At 57.2% G+C, this 18,392-nt stretch overlaps 1 protein-coding gene across 1 annotated transcript in view; it reads right to left on the reverse strand.

Annotated features, from left to right (window-relative positions):
* The window catches only part of PKD1L1 (polycystin 1 like 1, transient receptor potential channel interacting), a 54,975-nt gene extending 38,412 nt beyond the window's left edge, over window positions 1–16,563 (reverse strand). Inside the window, exons 1-6 of the mRNA XM_035026461.1 lie at window positions 16,227–16,563; window positions 15,889–15,916; window positions 13,838–13,961; window positions 11,339–11,412; window positions 8,392–8,516; window positions 3,140–3,228 (exon numbers count right to left, since the gene is read on the reverse strand). Coding sequence (XP_034882352.1) covers window positions 3,140–3,228; window positions 8,392–8,516; window positions 11,339–11,412; window positions 13,838–13,961; window positions 15,889–15,916; window positions 16,227–16,316 — 530 coding nt within the window. The 5' untranslated portion in view covers window positions 16,317–16,563. The remainder of the gene's footprint in view (window positions 1–3,139; window positions 3,229–8,391; window positions 8,517–11,338; window positions 11,413–13,837; window positions 13,962–15,888; window positions 15,917–16,226) is intronic.
* Window positions 16,564–18,392: the final 1,829 nt, after the last annotated feature.

Consider the following 18,392-nt stretch of genomic DNA (forward strand, 5'->3'; position numbering starts at 1 on the left):
CCCAAAGGGTGGTCACTGTCCTAACGTGCTCTGCCATCCAGGGGCGGCTGCCTGGGCTCGGGTCACAGGGAGCTGTCCCCTGAGGCAGAGCCAGGCCTCTGCAGGAGTCACCTGTGACTCGGGGCTGCTCCCGTGCATGGCAGCAGCTCACCGAGTCTGGTGCCCTCCAAGGTCCTGTGAGTGGGATGCGAGGGGCATGACCACAGCCAGCAAGGACGAGGACCTCTTAGAGGGTCCCCTTCATGTCCCATGTCACAGGACCCCTCTGCGGCTGTGGGCCCTACAGGAGGGATGTGCCGAGGCCGGTCAGGGCCAGGGCACTCAGACACGGACGCCGTCCCCCTCCTCTGCTACAGGGCTGAGTCCTTGTCCTGGGGCCGGGGAAGCTGAACATCTCTGGCCCAGGCTGTCCTAACGCTGGGCAGGAAGTATGTGGGCTCTGGGCGCCCAGCTTCCAGCTGTGGTAATGGCACAAGGGGCCCAGACTTCAGATCACAGCACAAATACCACAGGGCCCGTGAGCCCAGGCCCTCCCTGTCCGCACAGGGTCACCCGTTCTCTCCATCCAGGGGCTCTCCCGCCAGTCAAGCCAGCCGTCCTCCCGCGACACAGTTCTTAGTCCGCTTGTCCTGGCTGCTGGCTTCCTACCCGTTCCCATATCCCTTCAGCTGTTAACGCAGTGATGTTCCTTAAAACCCCCCAGGTCTCCACTGAGCTCGCACAGCCTCCAGAGGACGGACAGGGAGCGCCTCCCCAGAGTGCTGCTCTGCTCAAACCTGTTTCCAGAGTTTTCCGGGAGGAAGGCCCCCTCCCCCGACGCGTGCGCAGCTGAGACTGGCTGCCCAGCACCCCTGCTTGGTGCAGCGGAGGACCAAGGATGCCCGCGGCCCGCTGAGGGCCTGGTGGCGCACAAGAGCACGAATTCCAACCGGGGGTTTCTCTCTAGCAGAACACGTTTCTTACACACCGGCCAAGTTCCAAAATCGCTCCGCAGCAATCAACCCCGAAGTTCCTCACTGGAGGAAGACGGAGTCTTCAGCTGGGGCCCCAGAGGATGCGTCAGTCCGCCCAGTGACCTGTACCAGCCGGATGGGCCGGAGCTACACCTGCAAGGCGGACGCCCAGACGGTCCCCCCCCAGGGGCGGAAGGCTACGGTCAGCACAGAGGACTCCAGACACCACAGCCCTGGGGCACGCGCCCAGGCACATGGCTCACAGGCCACCTGGCAGGTCCCACTCGCCCCAGGACTGCAGCCAGCAGTGAGGAGGGGCTGGCGGAGCCGGGACGAGGACAGGTGTGTGGAGCAGGGGCCCTCTTTGGCTTTGTTTTTCTGGGTTTTCCTAGAGTGGCTGACCTGCCGGGTCCCCATAGTCACCGGTCGGACCAGGCCTGGGTCCCCTGCCGTGTGTGTGTGCTCTGTGAGGGTGGGCCTCCACCCGCCCCCCCAGTCTGCTCTCTGCAGTGTTAGGGCAGCGGCTGAGGCCCAGCGGGGCGACGCGGGGACACAGAAGGCCACGTGCACCCGCTCCGTGCGCGTGACAAGTCAGAGTCACACATAAACCTGACCTCCCTGCGGAAGCCTGCAGGCCCACAGCCGCAGAGCCAAAATCTCCGGCACGCCCACTCCTCCTCCCCTGCCGGCCCTCCCTGGCCTCCCCCGCTCCGGTAGTGGTGGGGTGGACTGCCTTGGGTCCCCGCCCTGCCGGGGACTTGTACTCGCACCAAGGGACACCAACCACTCCTGAGAGAGACTTCAAGGGCCGTCAGGAGGTGCTACTGTTGATCTGCATCCAGCCTGCCTTCAGCCAGATCCCAGAAGGAAGAGGCCGCGGGTGCAGGGCCTTGTTTAGGCACAGGGGACACAGAAAAGGGCCTCTGTCACCAGGGGTAAGCCCCACCTGGACAGAGCGGCTTGTCCCAGCAGCGCTGCCGGCAGGGGTGGGTACCTGTCCCTACAATCCACCCGCTTCCCCCAAATGGGCCACGTTCCCCCCTTTGCTGGGATGACTCCTTCCCTGGCTCCACCTAACGGACCTCCAGCTCACTCCCCGAGCTCAGTCCCCAGTCCCAGGCCTTCCCGACTCCGTGGACACCCCCCTGTAGAGTCAGAAGGGCCCCACATTGCCCTATTTGCTGTTTGGGTTACGCTTCCCTCCTGCACGGGATTGAGGGTCCCCCAGCGGAGGACAGGATCTTATTAGTCTCTGTAACCCAAATCCTGCCCTGTAGAGTAGGGGCTTCAATAATGGTGGGGTTTTGTGGGGAAGGAGGAATCGCGCAAATAAATGGAGAGCAGGTGCACTGAGGTCCCTGGGGAGACCTGGGGAACACGGCTGTTCCAGCAGCCTGGCGGGTGGGCCACACGGGGCATGGGGCAGGGGGCGCTCGCATCAGTGAACATGGTGGAAATGCGCTAATCACCAGGAAGGACAAAGAAACGTCTGTATCCGGGCACCCGGTGTTTCCTTGTTTTCTGTATGCGTCAATGTTTAAGTTTCATTAGGGTGAGTAAAACCATAGATTTCAGGACTACCATGAGGTCCAAGAGCACGCCACGTGTCTTTAGAAGCACGCTCACTTCCAATTTTTGACGGCCCAATGCTACTTTCTTATTGTGGCAAAAAAAATAATAATAATAACATAAAATCGACTGTCTTTCTCATTCTGAAATGTACACTTCATCAGTGCTTGGTACCTTCCGGGTGTTGTGAAACATACCCCAAGGATTTTTCATCCTAAACATCCTGCGGACCCTAAACCCTGCACCCACTGAACACCAGGTCCTCGGTCCCCGGCCTCCACCCCGGCACCCACTATCCATCCTCTGTCTCTAGGAACTCGGCTGCTCTAGGGGCCTCATGCACATGGAATCCTGCAATATCCACCCTTCCATGACTGGCTTGTTCCACTTAGTGCCCCGGGCTCAGGCTCCCTCTGATGCCACAGTTTTCAAGTTTACCCATGTCACACCCGCGAGAAGACCAGTCACCCATTCTTCCTTCCACCAAGATCGGTGTTCTGTGTACTCTGCAACCTCCCGCACCCCAGACGGCGCTCCAGAGCTCACCCCGGCCCGGGCAGGTCCTCGCTCGCATGCCCGTGTGCAGAGCAGAGCTCCACTGGGGCTCGCAGACATACCTCTCGGCACGGTCACCCCGATCCGCAGCAGCCCACGTCCTCTTGCTGACAACACTTAACACTGCTCTGCTGGTTGTTCTCAAAATGTTCTGGGAGGGGGACAAACAGTAGTAACTTGAGAGCTGCTTATAAGAACTCAGTGACTTTGGGAAAGTAACACTATTTCACTCACAGGACAGCAGCCGGCCCTGCTGGGCTGTAGAGAACGGGCAGAGAACAAAGCAGGCTAGCCCTCTGTCCCCCCGGAGCCCATGGTCTCGGGGTCATGGGGAGCCAGCTGGAGAGCAGGAGAGCTGTGGACACCAGGAGGGTAGGGGGTCCCAGGGGAGGCAGGGAGGTCCGATGGGGTCTTCAAACCTGGGACTCTGCATGTCCTTCTGAATGAGACAGAGGTGTGGGCACCCGAGTGGCATAATCTGACCCATGGCCTGGCCGCCATATTGAAAAAGGATGTGAGAGGCAAGAATCCCAAGGGAGATATTCTGAATTGGCTCTCAATTCAGACATTGCATCGGCCCTAGAGACACGAGTGGCTCTGTTTCCAGGGCTGAAATGGGTAAGGCAGCACCCCTGGGTACCCCTGATGGAATCCTTCCAAGAGGCAGGGCGCCGTAGGACATCTGTGTCAAACTAACCAGCACAGACCTCCTTGATTTACGGTGGGGCTGCATCCAGATGAACCCATCGCAAGTTAAAAATACTGTTAAGCGGAAAATGCATTTGACACACCCAACCTCCCGAACATCAGAGCTTAGCCTGGCCCGCCTTCAATGTGCTCAGAACACTTGAGCCTACGTTGGGCAAAATCCTTGAACACGAGGCCTATTTTATAGTAAAATTTTGACTCTCTCCTGTAACTGACTGAATGCTGTACTGAAGGTGAGGAACAGAGCAGCTGTGTGGGAGCAGAGCGTTATCAGGGCATCGGCTGTTGACCCTTGGAACCGTGTACCTGCTGGGGAGCCACCCAGCATCCCAGAGAGGATGTACCATGTGTCACCAGCCCGGGAAGAGATCCCATTCAAAATTCCAAGTATGGTTTCTACTGTTTTCATAACATCATAAGGTCGAAAAATCCTAAGATGAGCCATCATTAAGTCGGGGACCGTCTGTATAACGAGAGTGGCTGGCTACTCCTAACTGCTGGACAAAGCAGGGAGAGAAAGAATGAGCTCAGGGATTCAAACTCCCAGCTCAAGCTGCATATGGATCTATGTTGGCCCCCAAGAAATCCCTGCCTCCTGTAGCCACTGGGCTCAGACTCCCGAAAATCAACCCAGAGCCTCATCCCTGGGGCTCATTCACCAGAGAGAATGCCAGCCGCACCAGAAGTTGGAAAAGGCACAACCCTCCCCACCCAGCCTCCCTGGGGGCATGACCCTGCCAACACCCTGACGTCGGCCCCAGAAAACTGGGGAGACAGAACACATTTCTGTTGTGTGACGCCACCCAGTTTGTGGAGATTTGTCACGGTGGCCCTGGGAAGCCCGTGCAGAAGACTGGCTCCGATGAAGGTGGCCACACCAGGGTGGTGGTCTAGCAGGTGGGGAGGCGGGCCCAGTCTGGGACACCGTAGAAGCAGAAGTGAGGACGGGCGGGACGGGCTGCTGGGGTGGAAGCAGGATGGAGCAGGAGAAAGAACAAAAGGACAAGGCCAAGGGCTTGGCAAATTCAGGGCTTGGGTGGGCGCAGGCGGGGCGCCTGGAGGGGATCAGGCCGTGATGCTGTCACTGGCCTCCCCGTGCCCCACAGGAGCAGCTTCCCGAGACAAAAATCCACAATTCCTGGGCCAAACAGCAGGGAGGAGCTGGGGGGTGGGGTGGGGAGGGGCCGTTAGAACTTTCAGGGCTTGCCACCTCATGTCCCACACTCACAGAGCCCCCAGCCCCCCAAACAGTGCCCCACCATCCCTGGACTGAGGGTCCAAGCTTCAACTAGTGCTTGACATAATTTTTAGCACAAGTGGTTTTAGCCAATTAATAACCGGGGACCCATCCCACGGAACTGTCCACCCGCGCTACCTTCTCTGAGTGCGGGCCAGATGCTCTGCTCCCCAGAGGGAAAAAACCTCCAGGTGTTGAGAAGGTGGAATTGGTGGGGGGAGGGAGCGTGCAGTGCATATGCTGAGACTCAGGCTTTCTACTGGGGAAAACCACCACAGGACAGCTCTCCAGGGAAGGGCCTAGGTTGTTCAAGAGTTCCCAAGGAGGGGGCGCCTGGGTGGCTCAGTTGGTTAAGCGACTGCCTTCGGCTCAGGTCATGATCCTGGGGTCCCGGGATCGAGTCCCGCATCGGGCTCCCTGCTCAGCAGGGAGTCTGCTTCTCCCTCTGACCCTCCTCCCTCTCATGCTCTCTGTCTCTCATTGTCTCTCTCGCAAATAAATTTAAAAAAAAGAAAAAAAGAGTTCCCAAGGAGGACCTCAGAAAACCGTATCTAGGGAGATACAAAGGTGTAAAAGAATCCTTACGAGGTTCGATGCTGCATTTATACCCATTTTCTATTTACAGCACCCAACAAATTATGCACAAAATAAATCAGCAAGTGCAACTTTAAACACCGTTTGCCTTTGAAAGGCTTGAGATGTCTAGGAACCTTCTGGTGGTCCACAGGGTGGCGTCCCACCCCAGTTCACACGAGAAGGCCCAGTTGTGCGCCTCTCTCCAGAGTGTACGGCCTCCGCAGGAACTTACATGCTGTGCTCTCCCCGGGACAGGAAGGCTGCTCTAAGCAGGAACAGAGCTGTGTTGAAACAGTCGGGCTAATGGTAAACTTGACAAATCGAAGGAACAACAGATAACCAGGTGGGGATGCCTCCGGGCTGGTAGGGCTGGCGAGCAAGATGGAACCACACTGGGAAGGCCGGTGGGCCACCCTCCTCCCACGACCCCGAGGACCCCCCCACACCTGAGTCACGGGCCCCCTGAGGCTGTGGGAGGCAGGACTGACTACCATACAAACGTTACTAAAAGGCCCAAATATTTTATTCAGCATTAATGAAAACATAATTCCAATCAGGGGGCCCCAAGCTTTAACGGGAAGCAGTTGTTAGGAAAACAAGACATCCTGAGAACAGAAAGTGCTAAGCTAGCCCTTACTGTTCTGTCCTGAAGACAAGGAGACAGGGTGTATGCCTTCCCCTCCTGAAAAACCCAGCATTTGCCAGAAGTCAGGATGGGGTGAGGACCCAGCTCATCCACCCAGTGCATCCGGTCTTGTCATTCTAAACTCAAGATGTATTTACCAAAAATCACGCCCAATCTGCCACGTTAACTACAGAAGTGGGTTTTATAACTTTAACTGCCCATAACATTCACTTGGGGTAAGAAACTGTATTGACTCATTTGTGTTTGTTCTAGAAAACCAAATTTGCTCATCAACTTTTTATGTAACATTTAACCTACGAACTATGATCTTTTACGGCTCCCAGACCCAATTCCAGAGTGGGGGGTAGGGTCCCCCCACAACACCAAGCTATTCGCAGATACCAGCAAGAATTCAACTCACTTCTGGCACCGTCTACCCGAGACAGCGCCAGACCCCACAGGTGATGGGCTCAGTCCCCAACGCTGCCCCACACACATTCAGGCGCCAGCCAGGAGCCCCAGGCTGTCACCTTTGCTTTATCTGCTTACAGATGGCAGGTTCCAACACCTTCCTCCTTAGGTTCTTTTCATTCGCTAGAGCGGCTCACAGAACTCAGGGAAACTGTTAGTCATGTTTACCAGTAAAGGATACAATAAAGGATGCGAATCTACAGCTAGATGGAAAAGGAAGGGGGCGTGGGGCTACCATGCCCCCGGAGGGCCTCCTGTCCCCAATCTCCATGTACTCACCAACCTGGAAGCTCTGTGATCCCGTCCTCAGGGGATTTTAGGGAGCTAGAGGTGGGAGCTAGGGGTGGGACTGGGAGTTTCAACCCAAGAATCACAGGACTGGTTCCCCTGGCAACCAGCCCTGGGGAGGGGTCTAAAGTCTCCATTAACATAACACAAAACACCCTCTGGCCCTTTGCTACCCAGGAGTCCAAGGGTCTGGGGAGCAGGGAGCCCGAAGCCATGAACAAAGACCACATCCATATGAGAAATACAGTTTGGTCATCTGAATGACCAATCTGTGTATCTTCTAAATCCCGATAAGGCATGTGACTGTTACCTAATTGAGGTGTAATCAACCCCACCAAGAGGAGACACCTGACATAACCTCCTGAAGTTAGAAAGACCTATCTGTTCTTCCCGGCGAGCAGAAGCATTTTACAAGCTGATACAGTCTCAAGTTTGCATGAGGCGATGCTACAAAAACGCCCCATCATCAAACCCGCCCAGGGCCCTGGTGTGCAGCTCCCTGTGGCCATCACTTGAGGCTGGGGCTCCAGGGAGCAGGTCCCTGATGGCTCGTGCGGGGTGCGGGTGAGCTCAGGCTCAATGAGAACCACGCTCAACGAGAACCACGGAAACCCCAAAGGCACAGGCAGGTGAAAACCCCCTTTGAACTTTCCCAAAGTAGCAGGTGAGCCTGGAAGAGTTCCCAACAGGAACGGGGTGGACTGAGATGCAGTTACTTTTCAGACACAAATGCCCTTAGAGGTATGTGTGCATGACTGCAGGCCCCATGACCAGTACTGGGGACCCTGTGGGCAATACTGAGGACATCCATGGTGAGTACTGAGGACCCCTATGAGGAGTACTGGGGACCCCCCAATGGGAAATACTGGGGATCCTCATGACAAGCACTGGGAACCCCCACCAGGAGCACTGAGGACCCCATGTGAGGAGCACCGGGGGCCCCCACCAGGAGCACTGAGGACCCCATGTGAGGAGCACCGGGGGCCCCCACTAGGAGCACTGGAAGCTGAGCTGCAGGATAATCTCTGCCAGGGGGTGCGGAGGTTCCGAGAGCAACTGCAGGACTGGCTCCTTCACGTCAGGACAAGAAACGCACGATCTGGGCGGACTGCGCCATCCGCTCAGTCAGAGCTTGTCCTTAGCAGAAGAGGGTCACGCACGGGCAGCTCTGTTCTGGGCCACGGCGCACTGTTCACCCAGCGCAGCGGGCTCAGACACTGCCTCACACCCTGGAGACCACCTGTCCCGCCCTCCACCGCCCCACCTCTGGCAGCCGTTCCGACGGCCACGCACAGATATATTTGCTCCTACGTCCAGCCAGTCCAGCCTTAGTAAGGGGACACACATGCAGTTTCTGGAAGCAAAGCCCGAGCTCCCCATGTACGGAGGTGGCTGGCTCTCAGGAATACCTTGTCCCAGGACACCAGCGGGGGTGGATGCTCCAGTCCTGCGTCTTCTTTCCCACGTGTCAGCGCACCCGGAGGACGGCTCACCTTCTCAGTGCTCCTAAAAGGCTCGGGATTAGCGCAGACCTCTAGAGAAAAAGGAAAAACCAGGTCTGAAGACTGCAATGTGCAGCCAGGAGACGGCACATCCTGCATGCCGTGAGCAAAAGTCACACTCGGGTTAATGCCACCTGCCTCCCGTGGGGTCATGGAGTCGGGTGCCTGTGGGATCTGCCTCTGAGTGGGGGCCGTGCCCACGTTTGGTACCTCTTCTGTTTCTAACTCACTAATACAGTGTCTCGGAGGTAAGCCAACGCCAGGCAACGTCAGGGAGCTCCCAGGCCAGAGCCCACGCTCACAACCGCACCCAGAGGGCCATCCCTCTCTCCTCCAGGGCTCAAGGCTTCCAAATCAGGGAATTGGGCACAAAACGGAGGGAACCACAGTCCCAAAGACCAGGCAGGGATCTGCTGGGCCAACGTGAAAACCAGTAAGACGCCCCAAAGTTTAAGAGCCAGGATGCTCCCACAGGAGGCCTCTGGACGTGTCCTGCTCAGCTCCCGGGGCCAGCCAGGCCAGCATCCACCTGCCTCGCCTGCTGGGAGCAGATGGAGCAAGCGTTAGAAAGAAGGCCACAGGCCACAGATGGAATCACTCAAGCCAAGTCAGCAAACCAGGGCTTCATACGTAACCTAACTGCGCCTCCAGCCTCCCCCAAAAGCTGTCTTAACAGTCAGTCAGGAATTTCCGGGTCAGCATCAGTGATGTAATCTGTCACGAGGCCCCCTCAGCCCCCGCCAAAGGAAGATGAGGTGACCCACCTAATGAGACCCCCTGCCCTTCCCCTAAGGGAAGGTGACCTTGCCTGGAACAATCCTCGCTTGTCCTTTGCTAATAATTTCCTCGTCCCACCATCCTTCCTATAAAAATCTCCCATTTTGCACTATGCCTGAGAGCATATCTCCTCTTGCTGGATGGGATGTTGCCAGAGTCATGAATTGCTTAACAAAGCCAATTAGATCTTCACACTTACTCGGTGGAACTTCTTTTTTAAGCCATCTCTGCACCCAACGCAGGGCTCGAACTCGTGACCCCGAGATCAAGAGTCACACGCTCCACCGACTGAGCCAACCAGGCGCCCTGGAGTTTTGATTTTCAACCCAAGAATTGCACACGGTTTAAAACCATTGAAGCGGGCGCCTGGGTGGCTCAGTTGGTTGAGCGACTGCCTTCGGCTCAGGTCATGATCCTGGAGTCCCTGGATCGAGCCCCGCATCGGGCTCCCTGCTCGGCAGGGAGTCTGCTTCTCCCTCTCCCACTCCCCATTTGTGTTCCCTCTCTCGCCGTGTCTTTCTCTGTCAAATAAATAAATAAAATCTTTAAAAAAAATAAAAAATAGAAAATAAAAATAAAACCATTGAAGCGGATGCCAGGTTCAAGGGTGTCTGCGATGCCACTTTCTCTAGTCCTGCAGATGCTTGGAAACGTCCACAATCAAAAGCTAAAGGAAGTATTTCTACGGAGCCCTGGCCCATCACAGAGCCTGGGACCCTTTACCTTTACCTGGAGACACGCAGCCCCCAGAGCAGGTCCCCAGAGCAGGACTGGGATGTCGGGTGGAAGGGAGGGTGTGCTCTGAGTTGGTTTCCCTCTGGGCCCCTCCAACACCCAGCCCCTGGCTTCCATCAGCCGCATCACCACTGGACGCAGGAAGCCAAGCTGTGGGTGCTGACGCCTAGCCACCAGAGCCCGCCGTCCCCAGCGCCGTCCCCAGCGCCCCCCAGGCAGTAACACTGACCTTCAACCTCCCCAACCTCCCAGGACGACATCCAGTCCGATTTAAATATTTTGAGTCAACACCACTATTTACTATCAAGACTCCAGTGGATTTGTACCTCATGCTAGTAAAAGGCGACCCAAATTAACCTACAAGCCATGTTCCTGAGGCTTCTTTAAAAATACGCTGAGTGAGGGGCGCCTGGGTGGCTCGGTCGTTAAGCGTCTGCCTTCGGCTCAGGTCATGATCCCAGGGTTCTGGGATTGAGCCCTGCATCGGGCTCTCTGCTCAGCGGGAAGCCTGCTTCTCCCTCTCCCACTCCCCCTGCTTGTGTTCCCTCTCTCGCTGTCTCTCTCTGTCAAATAAATAAATAAATTCCATTCCCCACAATGTTCACATAAGAATCACGAGGGTTAGTTTTGTGTTGGATTCAGTATGGATGTCAGAGCCCTGCTCCTGCCAACACACACACCAGGTACATCCACCTTGCTAGTATTTAAAGCTCCTCATGTCTGCCAAGGGCATGGCCCGAGTGGAGAACTCAAATATTCCTTCGACCTGAAGTAACACTGGAAATTAAGTTTCAAGCAACCATTTAAGATTTTTATTTTAAAATATTAATAATGGAAGTATCGTCCTGTGTTAGCACGGGGGAAACCCCAGCACTGTGGCCATGAAGCATCCCCTCGCCGCTAACCTGGGCACCCCCATCACGTGGCTCCACAGGATCCCCCCGCAGACACCGTGGTTCTCAAGGTACAGCCCCTGGACCGGCAGCAGCCCCCTCCCAGACCCCCGGAGGCAGAATGTCCGGGGCAGGCCCCATAATCTGGTTTCAATGAGCCCCCCAATGAGTCTGATGCCCTCGAGTTTGGAGATCCCAGGACAGGTGGGTAAGGAAGGGTCTGGGTCCAGACAGGAGTTCCGAAGCCCGAAGTGTCCCTGACTGGCAAGCTCGGGGCAAGCGGCCCAGTGTCTTTTATTCCATACTTCCTCACCAGAAACGGGGCTAGGGCGGCCCTTCCCTGGAGGTGTGGGCTCGGGTGGACTCAGGGCTGTGGCCTTTGCTGGGATCTCCGCACAAGGAGCCCCAGTCAGCGGCTCTGGTCCCAGCTCCCCTTCCCGGGCCCTTACCGAATGGCACTCCATCGGAGGCTCTCGGGAGTGCGGCGCCACCGAAGGACCAGAAGCAGGCGGCCCAGACGCACCTAATGGGGTGGGAACGAACAAAGGGGTGAATAAAACGAACAGTTTTATTCACAGACAGCCTGTGCCCTCTCTTCCGTCCATATCTGTACTTTGTGCCCAAACGAACGAAGGACGCAGTTGGCCGCACACTGATGGAAAGTTCCTTCTATGGTTTTTTGACTGTGTTTTCCAAGTGTGGGGCCTGGTCTCAAACCGTGACTTGAAACAGATTGCTCATCTTACTATTAAAACAGCCTCCCAGGTGCCTGGGGGGGTCAGTTAAGTGTCTGACTTCAGCTCAGGTCATGATCTCAGGGTCCTGGGATCGAGTCCCACATCGGGCTCCCTGCTCAGGGGGGAGCCTGCTTCTCCCTCTGCCCCTTCCCCCCACTCATGCTCTCTCTCTCTCTCGCAAAAATAAGTAAAATCTTAAAAAATAAAAATTAAATAAAAAATATAGTAAAACAGCCTCCCTCCCTTCCCCTACCTGCTGTGGCCTCTCAGGGCCAGGGGCACCCACATCTGCGTCCACAGGGCCGCTGGCCTTCCAGAAAGATCCATGTGCAGTGAATCAAATAGCCCTGAACCGAGGTGCAGGGACTGGGGTCTTGACCAGACACGGCGTGCCATTCGGGGATGCTACCCAGGCCCACCGCCCCCTCCAGGGCCCCATGCATCTGCACTGCAGGTGTTAATCCTGTTCCCGAGGCTGGGGCTCGCCTCCCCGTGAGAACACGTGCAGACTTTGCAGCAAGCGGTTTCTTACCTCTCTGTGCGCCTGCGAAGCGGGGAGGGTATACACTTTAATTTAAGCAAGGACTTCTGCAAAGGGAAGACTATTTTTACGAAACCAGCTTCTTGATGCAATGACCAGGTAGCTGCCAGCAGAGGGCAGACGAGGACCCCTTATGGAGACGGGCGGGGGTGGGGGGGACCGGGGAGTTCTGACAAATGGGGACGGTCCCGGGCTGAGGGCCTCTGTTCAGCTGCTGAGTGAGTCACCCGAAGGGTCTCCTTCCCACCCCTGACCACACCTATCTCCCACAGGCCAGGGAACTGAGAAAAGGAAAAAGCAGAAACGAGACTGCTTGGAACGGTGCACATCCTACAGCAAAACTAGAGGGACTTCTGCGAGGATGGGGGGGGCGCGGGGGGCGGTGCAGATCAGACCGGGAAGGCCCCAGGGGACCTCTACCCACTGCAGGCGCCTGCCCCCCACGCAGATGGAATCAGTTAGTGGCCATCGAAGCTCCTCACGAGGAGCCACCAAGACTCCACAAGCACCAAGAACGAGAGCTTCCGCTCCAGAGCTGGGCCGGCAGCCGAGCCCAGGACCCCACGGGGGCTCTGACTCTGACTGCACCACCCCCACCTGCCTGGCCTTTCTCCGCGGGCGGGGGCGAGGGCCGGAGAGGCACAGGGACTCACAGAAGGTGGTATGGGGGACATTTCTGCTGATCAGCTCTATCAAGGAAAACCTACACATGCCCAAAGCTGTAAGACCCCCAATGTGAACAGACACAGCAGCGGGGAGAGCAGGAACCCCCCATGTGAACAGATGCACCGGGGGGGCGGGGAGATCGGGGACCGCCCCCTGTGAACAGAGGCACCAAGGCAGAGAGCAGGACCCCCCATGTGAACAGACGCACCAGGGAGAAGAGCAGGACCCCCCATGTGAACAGACATACCAGGCGGGAGATGAGAGACCCCCTGCCATGTGAACAGATGCACCAGAGGGGAGATCAGGGACCCCCCCATGTGAACAGATGCACCGGGGGGAGAGCAGAGACCCCCCGGCCAACATGTGAACAGACGCACCTGGCGGAAGAACAGAGGAATCTGCATCTGGCCAGGCCCTGGGGGGAAATTGCCAGAAGCGCTATCTATCCGCTTTGCCTTTTTTGCCTTTAGTTCTTTCCCCGTGTTTGTTCCTTCGGTGGCTGGGCTAGGAGTCTGTGCCCCGGGAACGCCCCCTGCTAAGGTCCTTCAACAGGATCAACCCCCCACCACCTCCTGGGCAAGAGCCGCCCATCACAGAATCCTCAGAGGCCGTGGATGTCCCGTGCCTCCGGGTGGTTTCCAAGGGAGGGACCCTGCCTGTGAGCCCTGTGGCTACAAGGGGACCACGGGTCCTATGAGGAAGAACTCGGGACTGCGAGGGTCAGAGATCACGCGCACATGGCACAGTTTCACACATTCACAGACACGAGCACACACACACACAAGCACACGTGTGTAATCACACCCGTGTGCACACTCACAAACAGGCCAGCGCACGCCCATGATGGATACACAGAAGCACACACACACACAGGCAAACACACATGGGCAAATACACAAACACGTTAAGCCTAACTCCGTGGAATACTCCTTTTGAAAGAAAAAGTCCCGAGTGCACCCTTGAAAATACAGCTTATCAAAGTCCCTGAGACCAGCGCCGCTCACCTCTCCGGATCATCAGAAACGCCTTTCAGGGATCCCTGGGCCCTCGGGACCGAGGTCCTTCCCGGTGTCACTGGGTCCGGGCTCTGGCCGCAGCAGTCAGCCCGCTGGCTTCCCCCTGCGTCCCCTGGAAGACAGTGGTCGGGGGGGAGCTTATGCTCATACCCGGACATCCGTCCCACATGGGGGAGCGGAAACCCTGCCAATAATACGCTCCCCACCGAAAAGTTTGCTTCCCTAATACTTCCACAGAAAGCTTCTCTTATTAAGTGCAGGGCTCTCTGTGAGTCGGTCTGAACCGGGCCAGCACTCCAGGGGAAGAGGGCGTCTGGCGGCAGAGAGTCAGAGAAACCCCAGCACCCACAGCGGACACCATGTCAGGGAGGAGGACTGACGGGGGACCGTGGCCCCTCGGCGCCGCCCTGTCCCTGCTCCCACCTGCGCCCCACCGCTGCTCACCATTCCCGGGGCTAGCCTCGGGATAAAAGTCTCTCTTCTTCATCTATCTGTCAATTTCCTTAATTCTTTATGTTGACGTTCTAATTGAATAGGGATTTTACAAAAGTGAGTTTTATTTCGTGTTTTCCCTAGAAAACTAGACCACTTTTCTGTCTGCTCCAGGAGTGTTTATGGGTGCGCAAGGCCCTGGAGAAGAGGGGGTGCCACGTGGGGGCACGTTTGGTGGCAGAAGCTGGTTCCCAGGTGGGGAGGGTGGGAGGGTCCTGGGAGGAAGACTAAGGAGGGTGCCAGTTCCCGGAGCAGATTTCTCACAGTCCTGTGATTTCTAGAGTGTTGCTGGGGCCCTATGATCGGGCAGGTGAGTACATAGGGCCTGGAGCCCCTGCTGGGTTCAGGGCCTGCACGCCCGCCCCCTGGCCTCCCCAGCGCCTCCAAGCCCCCTTCGGCTCTTCTCTGCGGGGAAACTGTACTTTCCAGCTTTACCACTAAAGGCTTTCAAATGAACTGTGCACACAGGAAGGATCCACTGCAATCAAATACCCACCGAGCTGGCAAACAAAGCCCTTCTCCAAAGCTCTGCAGCTGTCACCTTCCTGGGGGGATATGAAGGCTCACCTCCACCACCCCGAGCTGGCATTAGGCAATACGCTCCTGGGTGTTCCCTCCTGGGTGGGCCCCAGGGTCCGGGGTTGAAGTTCCCAATATGCTGGGACACAATAAGGAGCCAAGCAGTGACCCACAGAGAAGAAATGTCCCTGCGGCGTCCCACACGCCATAGCCGCCTGGGGCTGAGTTTCATTAAAATAAGATTCCATGTCTCCATCACGTTAGCCACGTTTCAAGGGTCAGTGTGGGACACAGAACATTCTGGGTGCCAGGAGACCCTGCAACCAGTGGGGGGCTGTGGGCCAGGCCGCCCTGGGAACAGGAAGCGTGAGGACGCAGGAACGCCACGGAGGTGAGGGTGGCCCGCTCTGCAGCAGATGGGACAATGTCATAGGAGCTTTTAGGACAGATGCTCCGGATGGAATCAGTTAGTGGCTTTAAGAAACGGACATCGAAGCTCCTCACGAGGAGCCACTACGACTCCGCCGGGAGTCACCTACCTTCCTGGAGGCTTCTCCCCACAACTTCCCTGCACCAGGACTGAACCCCTGGGAGAACCTTCCAGAAGGCAAAGTACCCAATACAGCCTTCCAATCTTCTGTGGCTTTTGCTAAATTTCAATGAATAAAGGCCACCTATTTAGAATTTTTTTTAACTACAAATTCGTATTTGGGATTTAATGCCCAGTGCACAAGGGCAGCATGGTCTACACACCGTCCACCTCAGTGCAGACCCGGGTTCTGCTGTGACAGCATGACTCCCTACCCCCTCCCTGCCCCTGGATGGAGTTTAAGCTGGGCTCACACCTGGCACATGACTCCTACCCTCATGTGCCTTCTGCGCCCAGAGGCCCCACACACTCACTGTCCTCTTTAGATGCCCCAAGCCTCCCCCACCAGCACACACAGCATCAGAGCGGGGGTGAATTCGGTAATTGTGTTGCAGGAAAGGTGAGGGGAGCTGCTAAGATGTTGGTGGTGGAGACTTACCTTCCCTTGAGCTGACCCCAGGAAAGGGCTGCAACAAGAAGAGCAGGGGCAGGACTCGCAGGAGCACCCTCCAGCCCGGACCCCCACAGACCGCTCCCATGGGCCTCCTGCTCGCACCCCAAACCGTGGCAGGCACCCACAACGGGCCTGTCTCACCCGACAGCTCTCCCCTGTCCCAGCAGCAGAGGGCCTGGCCCTTAGCACCTTGCCCATCGGCCAATAGGGAGCTTGCTAGGTGGGGGAACTAGGGTGTCACCCACCCATTCCCCGCCCCCCCCACCGCTGCCCTCCCCCCATCGAGGCCTAGGGGCATCCGCCCCTCAGAGGAGCCGTCCTACCTGGTGTGAACGTGCAGCGGAAAGTGTAGGTCCAGCCAGGGAGGCACCGTATGAAGTGGGTGAGGGTGACAGCGAGGGGGCGCCCTGCATTCCCAGCAGAGGCCAGGACAGGACGCTGGCAAAGCCCTTTTCCAGGTATGAGAAACATCTGCTACTCCTGCCGCTAGAAGAGCGACCGTCCTACACACTCAAACACTCGCTGAGTCAGTATGCAGCACCTGTCCCTCTAGAATCTCCTCTTCTCCCCACGGGCTTCAAAAGAAAATTAAATATCCATAAACCGGTATTTAAACACCCTCATAAGTGATCAAGCCCAAATGCCTGGGGCGCTCTGGTTGGGGGGGGGGGGTAGGGCTGCCAACCTGATGGCCGGATCTGGTTCCTAATTGTTCTCCCTCCTTCTCCCTCTCCTACCCCCTCCCTCCTCCCTCTTCTTCCCACTCCCTCCTCCTACCTCTTCTCTCCCCCCTCTTCCCTCTACGACCTCCTCCCTCCCTTCTTCTCTTCCACCTTCCTCCCTTCTCCTCTCCCCCTCTACCTCTTCTTCCCCTCCTCTTCCTTCTCATCCCCCCTCCCTCCCTCCCCCTCCTCCCTCTTCTACCCCCTCCCTTTCCCCTCTCTATCTCTTCTCTCCCCCCTCCCTACTCCCCCCTCCCTCCCCCCCTTCTCCCCCACCCCTTTCCCTCTCCTTCTCTGCAAAGTCACAGGGACACTGACAGGACACAGATCATCACAGAAGTCATTATTCAGCACTGAAGACTTCAGTGATCACTTTGATTTTTCTCTTGCAAAATACATTATGAGCAGGAAAATAACACAAGCACTTTTGCATTCACCTTGTTCCAAGGCAGTCATTAAGAAAAGCACAACACACAGATTGGGGGGATTTCATAGGGTCCACAGTACACACTGAGCAGGGGAGGACTGCTGGTGGCACCCCCGTCCTGCGTGGGCCCTGCCCGCTGGTCTCTTTTCTCCTTCGACCTTCTATCTGGAGTAGCTTCTCCCTGAAATCTACACCCATCAAAGCTATTATTCCAGATAACCGATATATTATAAAATAGAAATAAGATCACCTTTGGAAGCCTTTGCTATGTCCGACCACTCAGGCCACATGATGTAGGTCAAACACTGCGTGTGCTCCTTCAAGAGGCTTCAGGACACGCCCCTGTCCCGGGCCCTCTGGGCAGGGGCCCCTCTAAGCTTCTGGAAGCTCCTGCACAGCCGAGAGCCACCACTGACTCTCCGGGTCACTTCAGACATGTCCCCTATGAAGGGAGGTCCCCTGCGTCCCCAGGAGCAGTTGAGCCACCAAACACCCCCCAAAGCACCCTGAGCGTGAGGTGACAAGCCGGCACACTCCAGACATTGGTGGAGCCCATGCTGCAGGATCTGGGCCAGGGCGTGAAGGTGAGCAGGGGGCACGGCCCCCACCTCCTTGCAGGCTTGCCCCCAGTGAGAGGAGCAAGACCAAGGGACAAAAGCAGGAGGGGACGCCCTCGCCCCAGTCCCACTGTCACCCTCCCCGCTCCTCCTGCTGGCTGAGGGTGGGGAAGCCCCCACCCAGCAAACCAGACCTGGGGTTTCCCTCCCTAAGGAGGACAGAGGGGTTCCGGCCACCCTCTGCTAGGAGTGCAGCGCTGTGGTCAGGGTGTGCTGGGAAGCGTTGACCAGACCCTCCTGGGCGCCACTGGGCAGGCCCACGAGGACCAGTCTGGGTTCTGGTTTCTAACCCTCCTCCACCACTCAGAAAATGCCTGAGGGCTGCACTTCCCTTCAACCCCACAGAGGCGGCCTCTCTGAGATGCTAAGGCCGGGACCGGACGGGGTTGCAAAGCCGGCGTCTCCCCATGTCTCCCTGCGTCTCCCCGGGTCTCTGATGGAACCAGGGCTCACTCAGCAGGGCTCGGGGAGGGGGCCCCATCCCCGTGCTCCCAGGGGTCTTCCCTCTGGGCATCACAGATGTGCGAAGCCCCCCCCCCCCCCCCCAGCCCGGTAGCCTGGGCCCCAGCGGCTGTCATGCTCTCCTCACCACGCACTCGGGCTAGCCCGGGGTTGGCTCCTTCGCAGGCCGGGACGCAATCATTCTGCAGCGCACTGTTACCTCGTTGACGCACGACTCAGCGACTCAGTGCTGTGACCCTCCTGTGATTTCAACACGACTCG

The sequence above is a fragment of the Mirounga leonina genome, unplaced genomic scaffold (genome assembly GCF_011800145.1).
Source record: "Mirounga leonina isolate KUSES-001 unplaced genomic scaffold, KU_Mleo_1.0 Mir_199, whole genome shotgun sequence".
Classification (NCBI taxonomy): Eukaryota; Metazoa; Chordata; class Mammalia; order Carnivora; family Phocidae; genus Mirounga; species Mirounga leonina.